General features: G+C 43.7%; 1 protein-coding gene and 1 long non-coding RNA gene across 2 annotated transcripts; one reads left to right on the forward strand and one right to left on the reverse strand.

The window, feature by feature from the left end:
* Positions 1-342: 342 nt before the first annotated feature.
* On the reverse strand, positions 343-4241 carry LOC135420529 (uncharacterized). The gene is made up of 2 exons (XR_010433584.1): positions 3889-4241; positions 343-3612 (listed from the first exon to the last, which is right to left on the reverse strand). It is a non-coding gene; the product is annotated as an uncharacterized LOC135420529 (long non-coding RNA).
* A 43-nt stretch (positions 4242-4284) lies between these two features.
* Positions 4285-22093, forward strand: NINJ1 (ninjurin 1). The gene is made up of 4 exons (XM_064668111.1): positions 4285-4487; positions 13848-14082; positions 18839-19000; positions 20488-22093. The coding sequence occupies exons 1-3, from the start codon at positions 4416-4418 to the stop codon at positions 18991-18993; spliced, it is 462 nt and encodes a 153-aa protein (XP_064524181.1). The 5' UTR covers positions 4285-4415; the 3' UTR covers positions 18994-19000; positions 20488-22093.
* The last annotated feature ends 1922 nt before the right edge of the window (positions 22094-24015 follow it).

Below are 24015 nucleotides of genomic sequence, written 5' to 3' on the forward strand. Positions count from 1 at the left end.
TGTGTTTGTCAGGCCCTTCTCTGATTTTTCTCCAAATTCATCCTTTCATTTTCTTACTCACCCAATTTTTTTTTTAAGGGAAAGTGGGATAGGTCTCTTGTCCTTAGGTGAATATCTCTCTACTGCATCATGGAACTGCCTGTTTTTGTATCTCCTCCCAACCCCCAAGCACTTCATGTAAGCACAAAGAGCAAGCATCAAACAGGAAATTATGACAGACATCACAAGAAAACAACTAAATGCATAGCTCAGGTGAGAATGTAAAGACAAAAGTCAGTTTCTTTCCTGAAGCTCACACCTAAGAAGTCATGAACTAAGAAGACATCAGATACTAACAGCTAGTTAATTTTATTAATGTTATTTTCATTAAAATCAGTCAAGCATTCGGAACAAGACTGCCTAGATTAAGTATTTACCTTGAAGATTATTTTTCAAACACCATGATTTTCTGCAGGGTATAATGCCAGGCTTGCAGGAATAACAGGAACCCGAAAAAGGAAGAAAGCACAAAATGATGTGGTTTTGCTCTGAGTAGTTTCAAAGATATGATGCACTTTCACCTCTTCCAGAACAAAGAAACAATCAAACTACACATATCTTAGAGTAAGAAAAAAAGGGACTTGGGGTTTTTTTTTGAGAGTACATGCCAGGGCAAGGAACTAAATTTTCATACATGTAAAGTAAGATGCCAGCAAAACAAAAAAAAAAAAGTAGGATGTGCTGAGGGAGATAGGAGGTGATTATAAAAGGTGATGCAGTTGTACCTGATGCAAAGTACCAGTTTGGGAATTTCAACCTCTATGTCCATGTTAAACACCTCAAGTAGCCTCATTTTTCATCACCAGCACCCTCCTCCTTAGTTCCCTCTCTCCTGCATCACTGAATGACTGATCCATTTTTCCCACAGGGAAATTATACAAAATGCCAATTTGTTTGCTTGAACTTTTGCTCTAGTTCAGAAGCACCAGTTTGCATCACAGCTTGTTTTTATAGTGACCACAAATGCCAGGGAGTACCATGTATTTTTTCATTTTGGGTTTCTTCAGGTTGTCTCTTCGGCCACATAAACAGTACTCAGGCAGAGAAATTTAATTCCTAGTAAAATAAAAGGCAAATCCCTCCCCAAATGCAAGTCAAATCAAAAAACTCTTGAAATTTTTGTGAATGCAAAGTGCTATCCTTTCTAGTTAGATGTCAGGAGTGTTTTAGGATCATTTGGTGCCTGTCCCATAATCATCACAGCGATTTTGAGGGGAAAAACCACAAGAGAGTTAATAACAATTAACAGCTTGAGAATCTGTTAGAGACTGGAAATTCCTTTCATGGCTAAGAGGCAAAGATGCAGAGCAGTTTTGGGGGGGGGAGGGGGTTGACCCAATATTCCCACCCGGATTTCAAGGGCTGTTCTGACAGTGATCCCAGGGGCCCCCTCTGAAGCCTCCAATATCTGCTCTGCAAAGTACTCACCAAAACCCCTGGCTCAGACTCCTGTGACAATTCTTGCAGAGTTCTCTTTCTATAATTCACATGCAAACAAGAATGACCACGTAGTGTTGTCTTGTTGCTTCACTTCTTGGCTGCAGAGTGATAACATCACCAGGCTGTATCTCTCTTAGTTTGAGTCTGGGGCTGCTTTCCTGCAGGGAGAGCCGGGCCTCTCTCATAATAAACAAGAGATTTATTTTCTTTTTCAGATTCATACAACAAAACTAACTCAAAGGCTGGATAACAGGAAATTTCATTGTTAAAGAAATTGATGCTGCACTGATAAATGCAACAATACAACGTTGCAGCAGAGAACTGACTTTCAGAGCATTTGTGAATCCTGGCTCACAGGCCACAAGCTTGGACTAAGCTGTTTCCCAGTTCCACTGAAATCCCACAGGATTAACATCAGGTCTTACTTTCTCAGGTCTTTTTGGTATGTGACTGTGCAGCACAAAGTAAGTTAGCACAGAGAAGGAATAACTCAGCAAGTGTCACGTAAGACTAAGGCAAAATAATTTCACTAGAGCACATCAAACCTTTACAACTGCCAAGTGAGTTTCACAAAATGCACTTTCAAGGAAGTACAGAAAAAGGGGCCAGAAAAATACAGCAGCATCTCTGAAAATACCCCTGGGTGCTTGCAACCAGAGAGGGCTCTGACCAGGTTGTCTTGGGATCCAAACACAGTAGCAATTATGGTCCAAGCATATTTAATGACTGCTAACAGAACAGATAATATGCCTGATAGCAGCTGGCCTTGCTGAGTGCATTACTGAAGTTCAGCTACCACAAACCCAAAAATTAAGGGAAGCAATGCGCTTTTTCAAGCCTTGGGCTTGGTAAGAACTGACAACAGCATGGTTTATACACATATACATATATCTGTGCTCTCGTAATACATGGTACATGGTTTCTTCCATTTTCTATGATTGATAATAATAACAATCTTTATTTCTCTCTAAGTTAGTGTTTCCTAGCTCACTGCACTGAAGAGGCAGCCAAGGAATCAAGATAGATGAGGATTTCCTGTAGAGTCTAATTAAATAAATGTTTTCTGTGCCATTTGTGGAGGCAGTGAGTTGTGAGTGTACACTGTGTCAGGGGGCTTTGTGTGACGAACGTTAATGATCAGTTCAGCACAGTGGTGAGAACAGTGAAATGAAATCTTCAGCAACCTTCAGCATGAAAAACAGAAGCCCAATGTGTGCTTAATTTGTACTTTGCCACATCTGGTTGTCCATATGCTTCTGGAAATCCAAAAAATGGATTCAGTCACCAATTAAGTCTGCTTTAGCAAAAAAACCACTGTGAACTCCTAAACAGAAATTGGCTACGAGAAGTCAGTGTAGTTTAATGTCAAGGTGAATATAAATTTCCATTAAACCCCACTGGAGAAACTCCAAAGGACTAAACAGAGACACATAAAATTTTAAGGTGGTTGTCACAATTCCACTCTCCTACCTGCTAAGTAGTTACTGGATGTCAGAGAGGTGAGTTCTGCTGCTGCAAGGGAAAAGCTGCAGGGATATGGTATACAGGAGAGATATTTATTTGATGTGTCACAGTCCTCAAGCCTCAGTCTGAATTTTCATTTTTTTAATATCAACTTAAAAAATTCGAATTATATTTAGATATATTTACATTCTGCATGTTTATTTATATTCTATGTGTTTGTTTGCATTCTGTAAATAGAATATCCTTTAGTTCTCTTTAGAGAGTGAGAAAAGTGATTCCCAACAGTGGATTTTGAAGGAATACACTTTGGACACCACACATAGGAAGTGGCCTGTTTGAACAGCTACTCAGGAACATTTTCAGGGCAGATGAGCAGTTCAGGCTTTAAAAGAAGTCACCTATGGCCATATAAACCAAATTATTTTTTTTTACGTTTATTTTCTACTCTGAACACTGTAAAGTTTAAGTGGTGGAGGGTTTGTGCATAACAGTAACATTTTAAACTGCAACTTGAATTATTTTGTGCTGTTTCATACTTCACACTTACTGCTCTCATTGCCAGTTGTTTCTATGCATGCAAGTGTTCCTCTGATGTCCCATCACCATCAAACCTGTATGTTAATTGTTTTTATGTGCATCTTTTGCCGCAGGACAGGTGGGAAAATAAGCCTAGGGAGAAAAAATATATAGGACAATGAGAAGAAAAAAATAAAGTAGTGAAACTGAAACCCTAAAACACTGATGGAAGTTCTCTTAAAATCAAACCCCAGCCTTCCAATTCATCAGGACAGAGGTCACTGAAATGAGCCACTTGCATCCATTACCGAGCACCAACAGACCACAACACTACACACGGCCAACACTGGGGCTCAACCCCGGCCCGGTTGGGCTTCATCGCCGGTGACCATGCGGGGCCCGGGGATGCAGAACCTTCACCCCTTTCACCGTGCGGGGCCCGGGGATGCAGAACCTTCCCCCCTGTTCACCGTGCGGGGCCCGGGGATGCAGAACCTTCAGCCCTGTTCACCGTGAGGGGCCCGAGGATGCAGAACCTTCAGCCCTTCTCACCGTGCGGGGCTCGGGGATGCAGAACCTTCACCCCTGTTCACCGTGCAGGACCCGGGGATGCAGAACTTTCACCCCTGCTCACCGTGCGGGGCCCGGGGATGCAGAACCTTCAGCCCTTCTCACCGTGCGGGGCCCGGGGATGCAGAACCTTCAAGGCGCGGATGCAGAATCTTCACCCACGGGGCCCCTGGGCGCTGGCCCGGCTCCTCCCGCTCGGAAACCCCGCCGGCGGCGAGAGAGGGAGGGAGAGGAAGGGAGGGGAGGGATTGAGGGAGAGGAGGCGGCCCCTCCAGCGGGATCCTCCCCGGGCGGTGTGCGGGGACACCGGCCCGGCTCCGGGAGCCGCCGCCTCCCTGGAAACTCTCTCCCCGCGGCCGGGCCCGCCCGGACAGGAGGGACCCGCGATGGACTCGGGCAGCGAGACCCACGAGCTGAACGGGCAGGCGGAGGGCGCGGAGCCGGCGGTTGCCGAGAGGGTGAGGGCCGGGAACGGGGCCGGGAACGGGGGGACCCGCGGCCGTGCCCGCCCGGGGGCTGCGGGAGTCCGGGCGGGAGGGAGGGCAGCCCCGGCGATCCGTCGGGGCTTCTCGGTTGTTACTGTGTTTTGCCGTGTCTGCCGTGGATTCGGCGCTGTTTGTGTGGGGAGGCCGCTGCTCGGGGCCCACCTGCCAAGGCAGGGCTGAGCGGAACGTCCCCGCCGGCCCTGGCAGGCAGAGCCACTGCTCCGACACCTGCCAGCCCCAGGTCCCGGGTGTCTGTCCCCCCAAGGTCCCGGGTGTCTGTCCCCCCAAGGTCCCGGGTGTCTGTCCCCCCGAGGTCCCGGGTGTCTGTCCCCCCAAGGTCCCGGGTGTCTGTTCCCCCCAGGATCCGGGGTGTCTGTCCCCCCAGGGTCTCGGGTGTCTGTCCCCCCAGGATCCGGGGTGTCTGTTCCCCCCAGCTCCCAGGTGTCTGTCCCCCCAAGGTCCCGGGTGTCTGTCCCCCCAGGCTCCCGGGTGTCTGTCCCCCCAGGATCCGGGGTGTCTGTTCCCCCCAGCTCCCAGGTGTCTGTTCCCCCCAAGGTCCCGGGTGTCTGTTCCCCTCCAGGCTCCCGGGTGTCTGTTCCCCCCCGGGTGTCTGTAACCCCCAAGGTCCCGAGTGTCTGTTCCCCCCCGGGTGTCTGTAACCCCCAAGGTCCCAGGTGTCCTCCCTGGACATCCTGGAATCTGCCCGGATCTGGCCGCACCTGGAGGGGTTTCCCCCCCCCAAGTGATTTGGGAGAGGATGGTGAAAGTTACTCCGGGATATCCACACAGTAGTAAGCAATTACAAAAGTAGGAGGAGTTATTGAAGGGGTTGGGCTTGTATTTATTTAATTTAATTTTCCATACGGTAATTCAAGTAAAAACAAGAAGTGAAGTACCTGACTCTTTAGTACTCCATGTAGTCAAAACACGACTGGAGATCCTCGCTGGAAAGCATTCATCCCATATTCTGTTTATGTGTGAAGGATGTTTGCTGAGCATGCTACTTATCTGGAAAACCAGACTAGTAAAAGAGCATCTTTTATCTTGTTTTGGAGAGGACTAAACTCTACAGGCAGCTCTTATTCCAACCTAAGGCTCTGCCACATAGAAACCGTTGTACTAAACAGTGTCACTGGTAAAACTTTGTGGTTACAAACAGACTGGGCTCATTGTGTAGCATATCTGTCCTTCCTCCCTTCCTCCCTCCGTCCCTGACAACCCCTTGGAGTCATGAATATCATACCAAGAAAACTAATAATCTGGTTTTAATAAATCCTGGAAATCCTACCTGAAGTGGATCAGGGCTGGGATATACGGGTCAAACTGCTGGCCTGGAGTGGTTTCCTGTAAGCCTCTGACTTCTCAGCAGTCCTCTCATTTTTGTGACACAGTGTTGTGATTACATCACAAGTACTCGTGATAGGGTTTTTTTTTTCGGTATGGTCTGCTCCAAGAATTTTTCTGAAACTTTCCTGTTTTACTTCATCTTGGGTTTCAAGCAATCATCATTTTGTTATGTCTTTCCCATCAGAACTCAAGTTCTCTGTGAGTGCCATATAAAGAATAAGCAGTGAGACATGGTATTATGTTGTTTTAAATGTATACAGTGGCACTTCAGAGAACTTTATAGAAACTTTTTTCATTTTCTCTCACACGCACAATACATGCAAGGTAAAACAGTTGGGGACAGATTTCTCAAAAACCAATCTATGAATAGGAGATACCTTAAAAAATCTGCCAAAGTTCACAATTCACACAAACAAAAGAACACCCCAGCTCAGCAGCCAAGTAAACCTGGAGAGACCATCTGTAGGTGCCTAAATCTTGGAGTCAAAAGTGTGTATCTTCTTTTAGGAATGGTCACAAACACGACAACATGGGCCACCCTGGTTTGCTCCTTGCCCACCCCACCACTTGTCCTCTCCTCAAAACAGACTCTCCTGTACATCTTCACCACAAACCACTGCCTCCTCCTGCAGAAGAGCTGACACAAAATGCAGGTGTAGTTGTCTTACCTGCAAAGCAATTAAAGCACTCAAATTATTGAAAAAAGACCAGTTGACCCCTCTGTAGTTCTGAATGAGTGGTCACACAGTGGTTTGATGTGGTTGATTTTAACTCCATCATTAACTTGGATGACTGTTTTAGCAGCTGTCAAGCTTTTAGAAGCAAGACATTCCTTGTTTCTGAGACTGGGCTGGCCTGGCACACCTCACTGACTAATGTGTGTAATTACAGCTGGCAGAAGTGTCTGCCTCTCCTGCAAAGGATCTGTTCACACAAATACAGATTGTAACTGTTTTTTCATCTTCCTCTAGTTGCTCTCCTTGTTCATGGTCCATATTGAAACACTCTAATCCACCGTGCTGTAAAATCTAGTTTAGTGTTTCCAAGATGACAGGACATTCTTGATGTAGGAGTTAAAGAAGAGCTATGCAAGAGGTGAAAAAGAATTGGAGAATAGAAATGAACAGCTTTAATCATGTCATTCCTAAAAACATATTCAAGTCTGTATAGTAATTCAAAAGTAATTTGGTACGTGGCAGTTTCTTGGCATCATACTGCAAGTAACCAACCTGTAGGAACTTGAAATTGTGTTCTAGACCATTACTCATATCAAACTGAATTTGGAGTATTTGATATACTGCAAATATTGATGCTGTTGGTGATAAGTTTTTGTTTGCCTGTTTTTTAAGTAGCCAGAGTAAACAGATAGTGTTTTAACCACACAAAATAGGCAGCCCACAGCCCAGCTGTGAGAAATAGTACTGTAAGACCAGATGACTGGAATGAGCAGTAATAATGCAAGGCAGAAAAAAATCTACAGGAACAAACTTCTTTAAAGTAGCTGTGGGAACAAGTTTAAGTTACTCCTTCATTTCACAAAGTTAGTCATGAGGTGTGCTGGTTATATTTAAGCCATTTAATGAGTATTAATGAGAAATATTCTAACTGGATCCTGGAACCAGTACAGCTTTAGGAAAACATCAGCAGACTGTACTTTTCTTTTTTTAAATATTAACTTTTTTAGCTCTCAGGAGTCAGCATGATTGCCACTTTTTTTTATTTCCTGTCGTCATATTTGCATTTTCTGTTTGCTTAAGAAGTGATTTTTCTTAAGCACAGGGTTTTGAAGCTGTTAGAAAATCATGATGTCTGTGATATATGAGCACAGGTTGAGTTTTCCCCTTTTTTCTTTTATTTTCCTGCACCCACACCATCCCCAGATGTGATTGCAGAAGTCTCATGAATTAGTTAGTGTTAAACTTGAATTGACATCTTGGATAGACATCTTCCCCCTTTCCTCAAGGTGGAATTTGCATGGGAAATGGAACTGATGATTCAGTCCAGAGCCAGAGGAAGGTTTTTTTTCTCTCTGAGTCAGTGCTAAGCTGAACAAGTGATCTAATGTTTTACTGAGAGGAAAAAACCATGAAATATCTTCTGAGGAGGTGTACAAAGGACCTAATCATCCATTGCTTGACTGATATGGCTTAAATTATTTTTGGTGGGAGAATATTTTTTTTTCTTTTTAGAATATCTTCCCTGTTTTTCATAGATCAGCAAGATCTCTGAGATGGAGGGGAAGTCTGACTTCAGCCTGGCCACATATGGCCCTTTGCAATTTCAGTGTGTAGGTGATGGAGATGTGGACAGAAATTCCACATCTATGAGGATTATTAAATACTAGTATAAAGTTACTAGTGCAGTTTTGTAACTTTAGGGTTGATCTTGGAAAAAATAAAAGTTCTGAAATTGTGCTCTGTTTTAGTTCTGCATTATTCCTTTCATGTCTGATCCTTCTCTTTTTTGATTTAACTGGGATTTTTTCTGAACATGAAATTTCACCTCAAAGATCTGGAAAAGTTTGCCATGTGGTATTTCTCTTAAACATGAATAGTTCAAAACCTTAGCAAATTGCTTTTTAAACAAACAAAGGAAAAATTTAGCATCTTTTGAACAGTTCTGATTGGGAAGGCTATTGCAAGACACATCAGAATGGCTCTGCTTTAGCTCTGCACAGCTCACGATTACATAGCAAGTTTCCATTGTTTTAAAATTCCGATTTGTCCCTGAACATCAGGTTTTCAGGAAGCTTGCTCCATGGCATTGCAAACCCAGAGGTCGTGCTGGTCCAGCCTCAGTTCCAATGGAGGCTGTTTTCTCATAAAATTGCAGTAATCACTGACCCAAAAGAGGAAGGATTAGAGGGCAGGAAGGGTTAGAGCAGGCCAAAGACAACGAAGACTGTTCCAGAGTAAATATAAACTGTATTCAAGACTAAATGTAACTGAAGGCAGAGAACTTTCTGACAGCTTCAGGAAGGTGTTATTAATTAGAAGCAAAGTTATGGGAGACCTTGTTTGGAATATAAAATTAATAATCAGCAATATTTCTCCAATTATCCCATAGAAAACTGTGGCTCTCCTGTATTTAATAAAGACATTCTACTGCATAATGGTTGAAAGTTAGAATACCATGGAAGTGTTGAGTGCTAATACTGGAGCAATATTAAAAAATGTATTTGTGTGTTTTCAGAACCCAGACATGAGACTCTGGGCCTGACATGCAAAATGTGTTGAGCTCTGGGTCCTGCAGCCGCAGCTGATCTTAAGTAGCTGCAATTACAAATTGCAAATTAAAATCAAAGCAACCCAGGTTGTATTTCTGGCTTGTACTTTGCAGGTTTTGGTTCTAAGTATTCATTCTTCACCTTGCTAACTGCAAAATACTGCTTTGCTGGTGGGATTTAAGAAGAAAACGGGAACAAGTCTTGTGCTGCTGCAAATGTGTGTTGACTTCTGAACAAGACCAGGACATTCAGTGTCCATAACAGATCTGACTCTTGAATTGGTGATTTCAAGATCCTATTGGTTCAAGCAATACTTGCCTTTTACAGTTTCTGTGAGGCTTTAATTTTTGGTTTGGGGTTGGGTTTTTTTAGATTTTTCTTAAAACAGTCTCTTTAAGGGATCTCATATGTGGTGGGAGAAGCTGACTGAAGTACCTAGGAATATACCAGAAGAGAAGGAGTGAATCCTAAAACCTTGTATGCAAAATCCAAATGCTTTCTTTCCTTCTGCATTCATAGGGCAGAGAGACAGAAACAAACATAAGTTATAAATACAAATGCAAAATAAATGTCATTTTCTCCAGTTTTTTTTTTTCTCTGTGGATTACAGAAGACTGGCAGATCCAAAACCCCACCTTGTCTTCTCTGGACAGATTGAGAGGCACATTTTGGAAAGTTGGACAAGAAAAACAAATAACTTTTGGGCTTTCCTTTCTTTTTTTTTTTTTTTTGGTCAGACTTTCACCATGTGGGTTTGACCCCTTCAACAGTCACTAGTGTTTGATAGAGACTGTTGAACAAATGACTGCATAAATTTTGTCACAAGCAAGGATTTAAAGCTGTATTTAGCAAAGATACTTTATTATTTGTTTTCAAATGTTTCCATTTTCAGTGCTGTTTCCTTCCTGTTGAGTCACCAGGTGGGTCATAGCCCTGATTCATGAAACTCAGCACCTGAGGACATTTGCCTCAGAGCCACTTTTATTTATGTTTTTAAAAAATGTAACAGTTAAATCCTTTCTGTATTTTGAAGGGACTCACTTCTTCTGGGTGGACCATTGAAATGGGGAGTGAAGCAAAGCAGTGGCAGAGTCTGTGCCAACACAGTGAGACTGTAAACCCAGTGCCATGCAGTCTTGGAGGAGATTTGGTCCTACAGAGCCAAAAAAGTGCCAGTTTCTGATGCGGCATCGTAGCTTTATCCTTGCAGTGCTCTGGACAAGCAAACAGACCCAGAGAGGTACTGTCTGTGGGGACAGCACTGTGTCACTGGGAAAATAAGCTCTTCCAGTCACAGGTAGAGCAGGAGAGGGAAGCTTTTCACTGCTCTCCTTTGTGGAACCGTGCACAGACCAACGCTGGTGGGGTGGTTGTGCTCAGAGGTGAAGCTTGGTGGCACAGGGGACCTGAGGGCAGGCTGGGACTGCAGGGAAGGCAGTTCCAGCTGCACTCTGGCTCTGTTTTCTCTCAGATTCCTTTGCAGACACCAACTGAAGGGCTCAGCTTGTCTGCACCGGGTAATTTGAATACTGAATGTGTGTAATGAGGTGTTTTGATTACACTGAGACTGAAGCAGGTCACGTGGAATTCGTACTGCTCTTTTGCCAAGTGGCACCTGCAGGAAGAGCCTCGCTTTGCCTGCATCCTAGAAAGTCTCCAGACATTCCACTTTCCCTGCAGGTGATCAGGAGGTGTTGTTTGGTGCTGAGGGCTGCACGTGCTGCTACATGCTTGGAATCTCACTGAGACCATAAAGCCACATCACAAAGTTCCCCTGTAATTTCTGTTGTGCGCAGCTGTCATTATCCTGAGGTTAAGGCAACGGCTCTTCTTTCATTGCCTGTCTATATATTGCTGTGGAACACGTAGTCTGATCTTAAAAACTGCCTCTGTGGTACTGGGTGCATCACTTTCAATACCTTTGGCAGTGACCTTCAGCTTGCTCTCAGAAGGCAAGGCTAACTTGCTTTTTTGTTTGTTTTGTTTTATGGTTTTCCAGCATGAGTCAGGAGGTCCCATTCCTCGGTCAGGGGAAGGGAAGTGGCTGTTTCTGGGGCTTTCCTGATTACTGGTCCTTTTTCCTGGTGAAGGCCGGATGACAGGCCGAGAAAAAGCTCTGACATTTCACTTCTGCATATGCCTGGTCAGCTTTCAGGAATGGTAGCCTCTTAACTGAGTAAAATGCCAGCTTTTAGATTCTAAACACAGTTAATAGCTGAGTTGTCATTCCAGGAATAAGAAGATTTTTCCTTAGTTTGCCTTAGAAGCTCCCTACCTTGAAAAGTCTCCGTTTATTGGAGCCCAGAAGGGGCTCAGACCTTTGCAGTTCAAACACCAGAGCCTGCTGTTTCCACCATATGGAAAATTAGCAAGCAGCAAGGTCCTGAAAGTGCAGCAGTACATTTCCTCAGGGAAAAGAAAATACTGTGTTCTGTTGTTTATGTAGAAACTGCCTTACATCATGGAGTCACAGATGTGACTGAAAGGGAGATGTCACCCAGACTATTTACTCTCTTGTATGGATAAAACATGTCAAACATGTTCACATTCCTACATGGGGGGAAAACAAAGAAACCAGTCATCGTGTTTTCACTGCAGTCCCCTTCCATTGGGATTAAGAGCTGATTCACATATTCCCTGGTAGTTTGTGCCTGTGACACACTGCAGCCTTGCAGACCCAATAGAGATTTCAAAGTCAGTATTTTTGGCAAGAAGGAGTTGATTAGTTCCTAGACACAGGAAAATTCTCCTCTATTATGAACTTGTGACAAAATAGAAATTAATTCTGTAGTGTACTGAGAACAGTCTTTTATAATCCCTGCCCAGAACTGGAATTCTGATGTTACACACATAATTCCTCATCCCCTCTTACTCTGCTGCATCAGGTAGCTAAGAGCTAAATGTGTGTGTTTGGCTTTTTCCTGCACGATGAACAGTGAAAAATGTTAGTCTGGATTTTTCTGTTGAGCCCTGCCAGCATATATTCAATGCTGCTTTCTTTCCCTAAGGGAAACTTGAACATCTGCACCTGGTTTAGTGCTTCTGGTGGATGATATGCAGGAATTATGGTATTTTTTCCGAAGCATCCAAATGCTGTGGTGGTATAATGGAGCAGGGGGGTGTAAACAGGAGGCTCTTCTGGAGGAGAAAAAAGGGTGGCAAATGTGGGACAGATTCCCTAGCCAAATTGCATTTTTGGATTGTGGGATTTAGACAAAACCAAATGATTATCGAGTTCTTCCTGACTGAAGCTGGTATCTGTCTCAGAGCCATTTTCTTCCCAGGAGCTTGGTCTCAGTGAAGAAGCCTCTGCATGGAGCTGTGACTGCTTCCCTTTACAGAAAAAACATTTGCTGCTGCCCCATGTCGATTTACACTCAGTCAAATATTCAGGCTTGTGGTGAATTACAGCATGTCTGGTGAAAACAGGTCAAGTTTGGTGTTTAAATGCCCTGGAAAAACTGGCAATATGTGCATCAATGTTTGCCCTATTTAAAAGGAGGCTTTTAGGTCTGGACTGTGGCAAGCCTGGCTTTGGAGTTGGAAATGTGATCGTTTTTAGTGCTGCTGGGAAGAGTAATTAGAGGGCGTCTTCTACATTTGAAGTAACCTTCAAAGCCAGACTTCCTTCACAGCATTTTCTGGCAAGCAGGAACACATTTGGCCAGTAAAAAGGTCTCTAGGAAGCAGGTTTGAAGAAGTCAGCTAGAATGAGCTTACTCTTCATATAGTTGTCTATTATTTTTGAAAATAAAATCTCGAAGTAAGAGCAGAGAGAATGAAGTTCCTGCCCTATTCAGAGATTGCAGGATCGAGAATCAGCTCCTCTTCCTTCCCCATGGAGTCAGGCAGGTAAGTCTAACCTAGTGACCCTAAAATGCATCTAATCCATGGAGAAATAGGCACCTCTGGGAGACAAGCTGTCAAATTTCAAGTTGAGTCCCATGAGCCATCATCAGGAAACATTTATTTATCCCACTGGTTAACTAGCCCTGGGTTTGCCCTGCAGTTGGTTTTTATTTCCCTGTTTGCTTGCAGAGCAACTTAAAACAAACAGACCCCCCAAACAAACAAACAACAACAAAACAAACAAACAAAAACCCAAAAATACCAAAACCATCTGATGTGAAAATGGAAAAAGATTCCCTTGTAGCTGGGCAGTTCTTGGCAACCATGGATCATATGATTACAGTAAAGTGGAAAAACATCTGTATGTGGATGGCCCTGGATGGTGGCATGGAGGAGGAAGAAGCAGCAGGAAAAAGAGGGCAAGCAAAGCTCACACAGTGGCCAACTTCCACATCAATCCTCAAAATAAGACTTGTGAGTAATGAAGGAACTTTTTAGAATCATAGAATCGATTGGGTTGGAAAAGACCTCCGAGATCATTGAGTCCAACCCTTTAGATGTGCGATGAGAGAAAGTGAATTTAATAAATCTGTATTTTTAAGTGTGCCTTCAGGAGTAAATCAGTCCCAACGATCTGTTGTTTGCTGGATCGTATTACAGTGTTTTTTCCCTCCCAACTTTTTGTCAGGGCAAACTTTTCAGCTTTTCCAGTCTTTCCTTTTCCCACTGTTTAGACTGATCCTGCCAAAGGGCAGTACAGGCAGGCCCTGCTTTCTGCTCTCCTCTCAGCTGGGAGGACGGCGGTAACAGCTGTCCACATGATCACAGAAATTAGTGGGTGGGCCGAGGGATCTCTCACTCACCACCAGTTAACAGAGATGTGAATAATCACTCTTCTCTCCCAATTCCAGCACAGAAGGTTGCAGTTCTTCCAAAGGAACGGGCCCCTCAACATCAACCACTACGCCAACAAGAAGAGCGCGGCCGAGAGCATGTTGGACATCGCCCTGCTCATGGCCAACGCGTCCCAGCTGAAAGCTGTGATGGAGCAAGGACCCTCTTTCAACTTCTACATCCCCCTCATCGTTCTCATCAGCCTGTCACTCACACTGCAAATTATGGTGGGGGTGCTCCTGATATTCCTTGGTAGGTGGCCACGGCAAGAGCCATTGATGTGTTTTTCTTGCAGCTGTTGTGTTTGGAAGCCTTTACCTCAGAACTGATCAAAGTTAGAATCATAGAATCATTTGGGTTGGGAAAGGCCCCTAAGAACACTGAGTCCAGAGGTTAACTCTGCCCTGCCACGTTCACCCTTAATCCATGTACATGAACACCACCACTACACATCTTTTAGTTATCTCCGGGGATGGTGACTCAACCACTTCCCTGAGCAGCCTGTTCAAATGCTTGACAACTCTTTCAAGTGAAAAAATTTTCTTAAATATCCAAAAATATTGATTTTCTCTTGAAACCCTAGAAATAGTGCAGCATAGGCAGGAAGGGCAGATTTATGTGGAATCTTCTATTTTTAGCAATGTTCTTATTTCCCAGAGCATGAATGTTTTTCTCAGCAGAAAGCCTGAGGAGGAAGGAAAATGATGAAATATCATAAAAGAAACATCAGTAGGCCAGATAGGATCATGCAGCCTGCCCAGTTTCATAATACTGTTTCCAGCAAGACCTGTTACTTAATCTTATGACTGAAATATGTTTCTTCCATATCAGTCATATCAAAAAAAATTTACTGTGAATATGGAACTCTGAAAGAGAAGTGAAAGTCAAAATGCCCGTTTTCGTGTTGGTGTGGCACGTTGTCTTCAGCTTGGCCGTGTTTCTGCAACCAAACTGCATCTACCATTCCCCAGCTGGAGATCCCAAATCTCTAAGTGGGGACTGGTAGAAATATACTCGTTATTGTTAATTTTCAAATCCGTGTTGAACTGAAATTAAAAAGAAAAATAGGTTACTTGGAGCAGCGTTTCACCCGAAGAGCACATCTCATCTGTTATCCACATGAAGTCATAGTGACTTCAGTCCAAAATTTGAAATGACACATGACATCAAAATACAGTGTGAGTATAATCCTGGAACTTGCTTGGGAAACCCTTTTTACTTTCTGCCTAAGAAATGTGATGTGATACCATTAGCATATGCTGGAAATCACTCATTCAAGAGGATGAGTTCAGATAGGAGTTGTGTTAAATGTTGGGCACATTGAATGAGGCAGCTGTAGAATTAGTTCCCTGCTCCCTGCCTTCCCCTTCTCCCCTTTCTGTCTTGTTGAATTACAGACCTTCACATTCCTAGAAATTCAATGCAGTGGTTTTGCTGTTCTCAAAAATAGACATTCGATATTAACAGGTACAACACTGTGAGGCACAAGACACGGTATTTATCACTAAAAAATAGGTATTTTAAGTTAGTATTGCCAAATTAGTAGCACACTTATGTCCTGTACCCTCTACCTTATTCTGTCAGGCAGAATATTGATCTAAGTAGCTGTAGAAACAGACTTATTTCTAAAAACAATGTCATTGCTGAGTGATCATGAATTACCAAAAAAAAATCAACTGAAACTCCACCAAGAGTGGAGACACAGCACTATTCTGGAAAACTGGGGTTTCTGTTTTGACCTTAAACAAGCCTTCAGTACCTTTCCTTGCTGTCTTAACCTACTGTGGTATTTTCCCCCGTGCTCTTGTGATGCCAAATGCAAAAAGAATCCAGTGGCACTTTGCAGAGTTGCTGAAAACCTGTGATGTGAATGAGCAGCACCCAAAGCCCCAGACTATCCCTTTGGAGAGTCAGGCAAAGATTCCTATGGAAATCAGAGGAAATGTTGAACCACACTGTTCACTGAAATAAATGACATCTCCACTGGAAGGAAACAGCTGTGGATCCCTTCTGCTGGTCTTATGTGATCATTTCTTCTCATAACCTTTTTCAAATCTTGCTCTTTACCTTAATGAGTACAATAAGCCCAGTGTAAATGAAAAGCCAGAGATGACACATGGGTGCCACCTTTGGCATCCCTGTCAGTCCTTCAGTGTTCTGCTTTTTTAATCACAGCTGAAAAAACAAGGTTCTGTTCAAGGAGGAAGTTCCTGGGGATCCAGGATACGTGTCTTGTAATATTGATAAGTAGCTGATGTAGCTTTTTTCTTTCTTACAAAAGAGACAGAATACAGCTGTCTCTGCATTTGGTAGGGTTGGTGCAAGAGCAAAATCCAGGTCTTGGCTCAGAGGAGATTCCAGAAAGGGACTGGAAAAAAACAACCTGTTGATACTGGGAGAGGTGGGAAGAGAGTCATGGAAAAATTAGCAAAATACATGGATGTTCCTCAAGGCATCTCCCTGGTGGTTGTTTCAGCAGGCTTTGAGGCTGTAAACAAGTTCCCTCTCTTTTTGTTGGGCAACAATTTCTCAGTATGTGCTGAGCTATTGCTTTTTAGTGCTTGTTTCTGCGAGACATTGCCAAAATGGCTTAAATGCTGTCAGTTTTATCTTTGTCACACTGAGAGTGGCAAAGCCCTCGGCTTGTGGTGACACCCTCTTGGAACAGTGCTGCCCTGCTGAGGTCAAAGGATAGGAAGAAGATAGGAAGAGAGGAAATAGGACATGAAGGTACAAAGATACAGGCATGAGAGTGAGAACTTTCTTTTCCCAATGTATATTTGGCCTACAGGAACAGTTTACCTTTCTGCCCAGCCACGAAATTCTGCCTCTACAATCTCCAAACAAAAGTCTGTGCCACCATCCAGTTTCTTTCCTTGAGACAGGTTTTATCCTGGGAGCTACTAGTCCTCACAGTTTCTATGGGGGGTTAAAAGCTTTTCCTCCTTCAAAAGAGCCTTTTACAAAAACAATGTGAGAAATGTTCAGCAAACTTGTCCTTGAAAGTGATTTGGTGATCTTAACTTTTTGGAAGAAAGGCAAAGAATGTCTTGAAATAGTTTCAGTAGCATGAAATCATAGTAATCTAATCCCACTATAATAAAATACTTAAAGAATAACTGTTCTTAAGAACATTTTCACAAACACCCTCATCTTAAGCACTGCAATTACGAAGATAGGATTACTGCAATTCTGCTTCAAAATTTAGAGCTCTTCCTAAGCTAACAAGCATTACTTGTCTTCTCTGACCCTCCTTTGGACAAAGGGACAGCTCTGAAATTGTCAGCTTGCCTTTCAGCATGATTTCTTTCAGCATGATTTCTTTTAACTTGCATGACAGGTTAGGCCATTATTACCTCTCCTTTTTAAACCAACCATCTGAAATGCCTTTTTTCCCACATTTCAGAATTAATTTTTCCATTTCATTTATTCTGCTTCATTCACATGGCAGTTGCTAGAGTCCTTCAAGGTCCTGGTGGGATGCAAACATCCATGTACCTCCAGATGCTTTACAGACCTGTAAACTCACTTTTAGGTTGAGGTACTACTGAGGCTAAATTATTTCATGCCTACAGAGGTGTGCAGGAGCTTCTCAGACAGTTCCCCCCCACTGTTCTTCACTGCTTTGCCTGGCCTGTGATGTTTGACTACACTGCTTTAGCAAACAGGACTTGAACAGGTGCCCAGAATTCCTTGAAACCAGAACAAGCATTAGACTTCCAAATTAGGGACACCAGATGAACCTGGCTTTTAGTATTTCAGCATCATGAGTGTGTTTGCCACCACTCAACTGCTGCCACAAGCAAGGGAGTCTGTGGTTTAGCTCTGCAGTGCTGGCAGGGTCATTGAGTCACACAAATAACAAAGTTGATCTCGTGCAGTAGAGTCATATAAGCTGCACATCTTTGTATGTGCCTGTCAGAAGGAGCTCTAAGTTTTATTTATGTTGCTGCAAAAACTTGTCAGGTATAAACTTTCCCTTGCAGACACAAGCTCCAGTGACCTATGCAAAAACCATTCTCAAAACTTGTTCCAGGATTCCTCTTCACTCATTCTACCAGCATCAAAGAAATGTAGCTGAGGGTCTGAGCTGCAGAGCCCTTACTGTGAGGAAACAGTGGAAAATCTTGGGTATTCACATGATGTTTTAGTGGCTGTTTGCTGTTTGGGCAAAGTTTGGACTTGATGATCTTGGAGGTCTTTTCCAGCCTTAATGATTCTAAGACATCAGGCAAGCACCTCAGACTTCTCACTGTCCTGTACCAAGCCTATTATCAGCCCAGTGTAACCAATCTGTATGTTTTCACAAGGCCTGGAATCAAAATTTACGCTAAATTAATGCTATCTCCCTTGTGTGATCCTCCCTCACTCCCATTAGAAGTTCAAGCAAAAAGCAACTGCAAGAAACAAAGGAAAATGTTTACCCAGCTGATGCTCTCTGTAGGAAGGGCTGCAGCTACACTGCTCCAACATCTCCCTCTGTTTAACAGATAGAGAGCCCTTGCCTTCTAAAAACAGAGCCAGGGCAAAAGCAGGGAGTACAAGCTGGGGAAGGGCACCAGCACAGAAAAAAAATCCAGCAGTGGTGAAGAGATTTGTAGCATTTTAATGGTGGGAAATTTAGCTTCATCCTGTCAGGGCTTCAAAACTTCATGTATTCAAGACTGAAATAATTTTTAAATGCTTAAAGTCTGCAACAAAGCTAGGCTTCAAAAGATCAAGAGTTCAGAAGATTCCTAGTAATGTTAGTGCATCCATTACTTCCTATGTGCCTCCACAGAGATTAGATGCTAATTACTGGAAGTTAATAGGCTCCTTGTGGTTACAGACCTTCCCCTTAGCATTTTTACTGACACTGCAGAATATCTGACTTCCCTTTTAAATATGACTGATGCAAATAGCTCAGCATAAGAGAAATCCTTGGACTACATCAGTATGAAGACTTTTATTCTGGATTTTGAAATATTCATCTCACTAAACTTTTTTTTTTTCTCCTCTCTCTTTGAAGTAAAATATGACCTTAACAACCCTGCAAAACATGGAAAGCTGGATTTCCTCAACAACCTTGCAACTGGACTAGTATTCATTATAGTAGTTGTGAATATTTTTATCACTGCCTTTGGAGTGCAAAAACCAATTGCTGATTCAGCACCAAAACAATAAGTACCAGGTGAGTGTGGTCTCCCTGCACCATAAGGTAGCAGGGCATGGCATCCAGGAATGCAGGGCACACTGGGGCATGGCTTTAGGCCTTATCTATACAGTTCTAGTCCCTGCAGGTAACTGAGTTCACTTCAGATTAATGCAGAAGCAGCTGGGAACTGGTAAATTATGAGAGTGTTTGTAAATGTGAAGTTCGAAAGTTGATGGCAACCTCACCCTGTCGGGGGCCCCTTGCATGTGCCAGGTTAGGAAGTGTGAGGATTGTCCTGCCTCAGGCACTCCTTTTCCTCACTGCTGACTAAGACAATAAGGGAAAAAGTGTTGTTTGGCTTTCTCCAAATGCCTCTCCTTTCTTTAAGGAAGGTTTGAATCCAGTCTGTCCCGAGCACTGAAGACTTAATCTGTTTCCAAGTAAGCAGGTCTGTTAAGTCTGACATGTAACACTGCATGTCCTGGAACCCTCAGTTCCTCTGCACATACTGTGGCTGTTCTGTCCTCCCAAGGGCTGGGCTCTGCTTTGAGGGAGACTCAGCCCCCAAAAATTAGCCCTAGCACTTTACAATGGCCATTTAGAACAAGATTGTTGCTCTGCCTTCACCATCAGCTGAAGCACTAACCCCAAAATTGCACTGGCCAAGCCAAGGGAGCTGAATGAAGAGTTATTGGAATTTTAGCTGCCTTCACAGGGCAAAACACACAGAATGGCCAGGAACAGAGGCAGAGAGGAGAATCTGAAATAGGCATAAGGAAATAGCAGTGGTTTTGTGCCATGCCTGGCTGCTGAGCTGGCACCGGCTGGCAAGGAGGTGCTCTTGGCAGCATTTGTGTTGGAGCTTCTCCTCTGCTATTCCTTCTGCTCTCCACAAACTGTCAACCCAAAGGGTTTTGTGGCTTCATCATGACTGGGATTGTGAAGTGCCTAGCTAGAAAGCCAGGTTAAATGAGAAACATTGCTGCAGCATCTCTGAGATTGTCATGAGAGCATGAAACACAGTTCAGTGTCTCAGTAAAGAAGAAACAGTAGCTGGTTTATGTAAACTCAGGTAGAGTTTACAACCAGAGGATGTGTAACCAAGTTTTCCTATGTACCAAACCACCAGCTGTGGGCTCCTGCCTTCATGCTCTCAAACATGCAGGTCCCTAATAAAAGAGCCAAATGTGGTGTCCAGGACCTGTGTATCTCTGTGCTCCAGACTTGTTAAATGTGAAAGTTCTGTACTGCTTTGGAACATTACAGCTGTTGTTTGCTCATCTGTACACGTTGCCCTTGCTAAAAACACCTGGTCATCTGAATGTAACTTGAAAAAATGGGTGGTTTTCAGTCTGGTGCCACAGTCTTCTCAAAACCCCGAGAGAGGTGGGTGGCCACCATTTTCTGGCCTCACCTTTACTGTTATGCACTCTTTCCCACAGAAACTCAATTCCCCTTTAAAGTAAATGTGACATTTGTTATAATTCCTGTACCACTAATATCTCAGTATCTTTGCATTACAGAGACCTGGAGCATTCATTCCAGATGCCATTTGCACTTGAGCCAGTTGCACCTGGACACAGTGGGGAAGACAGAATTATCTGAAGGAGCTGGACACACTGAGCAGCCTTCTCAAGTTTCCAACAACCAATACGTTTGTGTACCTAAAATTTTCCCTTCTGTTAATATTTAAACTGTTTGGAATCTAGGAAAAGGTTGATTTTGCCCCAAGGACAGTGCTTTTCTGCAATATTGGCATTTCAATCTCTGTAGGAACTCGTTCTTTTTCAGAGAAGTGACATAAGCTCATCGAGCAAGGAAATATCATCTGGTAGCACTTCACAGGACTTTTCTTTTTATGTGCCTTTGGTTTTTGTGGCAATTTGTCGTTTCCACCATGGTAAGAAACGTCAGGCCTTGGATTCTGGCATGGCCACATTGTCCTTTATTTCACAGCTTGGCACCAAGCCCATGTACTCTGTAGCCCAGCTCTTTCTTTGCAGAGTGCAAAGGTAACTGTGCCTCATTTTCCTTTTTTAATTCTACTCTAGCTAAAGGAAAGATGAGACAAACAGAAACAGTCAGCTCTCTTTTGTCCAGTTTTGCTCACAGGTTTGTCTTGTTTCTTCATCTCTGGACACAAAGTTTCCTGTCCTTCATGCACAGACACACAAATAACCTAATTGTTAATAGTTTCTTACTATGAACTGCTATTCCCTGTATTCTGTGCATTGTATGTATTTCATGGAATCACAGAATGGTTCAGGGTGGGTGGGACCTTGAAGATTATCTTGTTCCACCCCCTGCCCTGGGCAGGGACACCTTCCACTAGCCCAGGTTGCTCCAAGCCCCGTCCAACCTGGCCTTGGACACTTCCAGGGATGGGGCAGCCACAGCTGCTCTGGGCAACCTGGGCCAGGGCCTCCCCACCCTCATTGTAAAAACCTTCTTTCTTATATCAAATTTCTGGAAACCCTGTTAGAAGCAGCACCTTTTCTAGGCTTAACTGGAAAACTAGAGGATCGAGGGTGAACTGTACCTGTAAACTGGTCCCAAGTGCCTGTCAGCAATTCAAGTGGCAAAATGAAAGAAGTTTGTCTCTCTATGGCTGAATTTTCCCTCTTCCAATCATTGATTGCTGCAATTTTGTTACTCTTATGAATTTATGGCTGAAAGCATAAGTAATTTTTAAATTTTTATTTTTAAGTATATATATAGAGAGAGAAATATCTTCTAGTTCTTACCTGCTGGCTCAGGGACTGATACTTTTTCTAAATACACTATTGCTAGTAATGGTGTGAGTTACAACAAAAACATTTCAGTCATTTTATTTCATCTGCAATCAGAAAAATCCAACTTTTCTAGGTTGTGTTTATGTGTAGATGCAGATTTGTACTAATCCATTTCCTTACCATTAATTTTCAAATGCTCCCTTGCACATAGGAATAGAAGTTTGACTTCCATGTGTTCATTTCATTTACAGTTTTTATTGCTCACATTTCTCTTTGGTTATGTCTCAAGGCTCACTGATGTACAAGATCTTCATGTACATGTTCTGTAAGAATTGCTAACAGAAAACAAATCAGAAACTTGTGTGATGAGTAATGGAATTATTTTTGATTTTTTTAATTTGTGTTTTGTTGCTTCATTTCCATTGTAACATGTATTTAACCAGCATCTGGCAGTCAGTGGTTTAATTGTGTGTGCTGTACCAGTTTAAACATAGCTCAGAACAAGTTCTGAATGAGGCATTTAGAACAATTTCCTGTATTAATGTTTTTACAAACCAGCCAACTGTTGAAGGACTGTTTATCCCTCCCTGTGCTGTCACACTGTTGATGCTGCAGTGCAGAGAATTCACTGCCCACAGAGCAGTGCTGAAAGTCTGAAAACCTTTCCTTTGAAGGAAATAAGTGACTGTAGGCAGAGCCCTTCCAGTATGAAATTTACCTGTAGCTCAACACTGGGCAGTAATGTTGATAAGATTCTTGGCTGTATCACCTTTTCTGCTTTCAGCATTCTTCTCCCTGGAATATTTTGCCTGTCTGCACATCTAATTTGGCTGGAGAGGCTTTCTGGGGGCAGCTGCCTCTGTTCTGTACAAGGAACTTTGTACCTAAGCCAGGTGTCTTGTTGCTTTGTGCTGTCCTAAACACATAACCTGTCCAAAAGTCACTCTTAAGTATCATTATTAGATATTTTTCATTGCCAGATTTGCATCCTTCTAGTTTTTTAACCAAGACATAAAAGCAGGAAGAAAAGTCTTTCTGGCACTTAGTTCATCCTCTCATTTATTGAGTTGTCCTTGCCACCCCAAGGGCAGGTGCAGACAGACACCCAGGCTCTGCTGATGTTTGCTGGCTCCATACTCTGGGGGATTGGGCCCACTTCTGATCGTGCTTCTTACTGCCACAGCCCTGTCCTGTCATGGAATCACAGACTGGTTTGGGTTGGAAGGGACCCTAAAGCTCATCTCATTCACCCCCTGCCATGGGCAGGGACACCTTCCACTAGCCCAGGTTGCTCCAAGCCCCGTCCAGCCTGGCCTTGGACACTTCCAGGGATCCAGGGGCAGCCACAGCTTCTCTGGGCAACCTGTGCCAGGGCCTCCCCACCCTCACAGGGAAGAATCTCTTCCCAATATCCCATCTATCCCTGCCCTCTGGCAGTGGGAAGCCACTCCCCTTGTCCTGTCCCTCCATCCCTTGTCCCCAGTCCCTCTCCAGCTCTCCTGGAGCCCCTTCAGGCCCTGCAAGGGGCTCTCAGGTCTCCCTGGAGCCTTTTCTCTTCCCCCAGCTCTCCCAGCCTGGCTCCAGAGCAGAGGGGCTCCAGCCCTCAGAGCACCTTCGTGGCCTCCTCTGGACTTATTCCAACAGCTCCACGTCCTTCTTTTGCTGAGGCCCCCAGACCTGGACTCATGAGGCTCCAGGTGGAGTCTCATGAAGGCAGAGTAGAGGGGGAGAATCGCCTCTTATGAGCATGATCATGTTTGTCTTGCAGTGAAACACTTGAAAGCAGTGCAGGGGTACAGTACAGACATACCTGGACTTTTTCCCTTTTATTCTCCTCTTTATTGGACCATAATTATTCAGGTCACTCAGGCAAAGAAGGTTTCAGTGGGTTTCTCCTGAAAAATGTAAAATTGTTCTTAGAGCATCTGCCCTGCTGAGCTGTTGTCCAGCACAAACTACCAGGGCTTGTGTATCCCATCACCTGGCAGCCTGTGGAGTTAACAGAATCCAGAGCAGCAGGGCAGGGAACACTCACCAGGCAGTTCTCAGCTGCAGCTTCTCAGCTGCAGATTCCAGTGGACTTGGCAGGACAGAGGTTCTGGAACTGTTAGAATGAAAGAAAAAAATACTTGAAGCTTGAACACATTGTGGGATGCCAAGAGCTGGATTTGGAGCTGTGCAGGGAGGGGATGGGTGCCTGTTCAATTGGAGTCTGCCAGAGCCAGGCTCAGAACCACAACAAAAACCTGTCAGGAATCCTTGTGCTTCCTGACCTCCTGCAAGTGGGACTGAAGCATCACAACAGAGAGAGCCTGGTCT

This window comes from Pseudopipra pipra, chromosome 11 (assembly GCF_036250125.1).
Source record: "Pseudopipra pipra isolate bDixPip1 chromosome 11, bDixPip1.hap1, whole genome shotgun sequence".
NCBI lineage: Eukaryota > Metazoa > Chordata > Aves > Passeriformes > Pipridae > Pseudopipra > Pseudopipra pipra.

Bases quoted from the DNA above. Each gene is read 5' to 3' on its own strand.
- NINJ1 (XM_064668111.1), top strand. From the start codon at position 4,416: ATGGACTCGGGCAGCGAGACCCACGAGCTGAACGGGCAGGCGGAGGGC. The intron at 4,488-13,847 runs GTGAGGGCCGGG...TCCCAATTCCAG, and splicing joins AGCCGGCGGTTGCCGAGAGG to CACAGAAGGTTGCAGTTCTT. The intron at 14,083-18,838 runs GTAGGTGGCCAC...CTCTCTTTGAAG, and splicing joins GGTGCTCCTGATATTCCTTG to TAAAATATGACCTTAACAAC.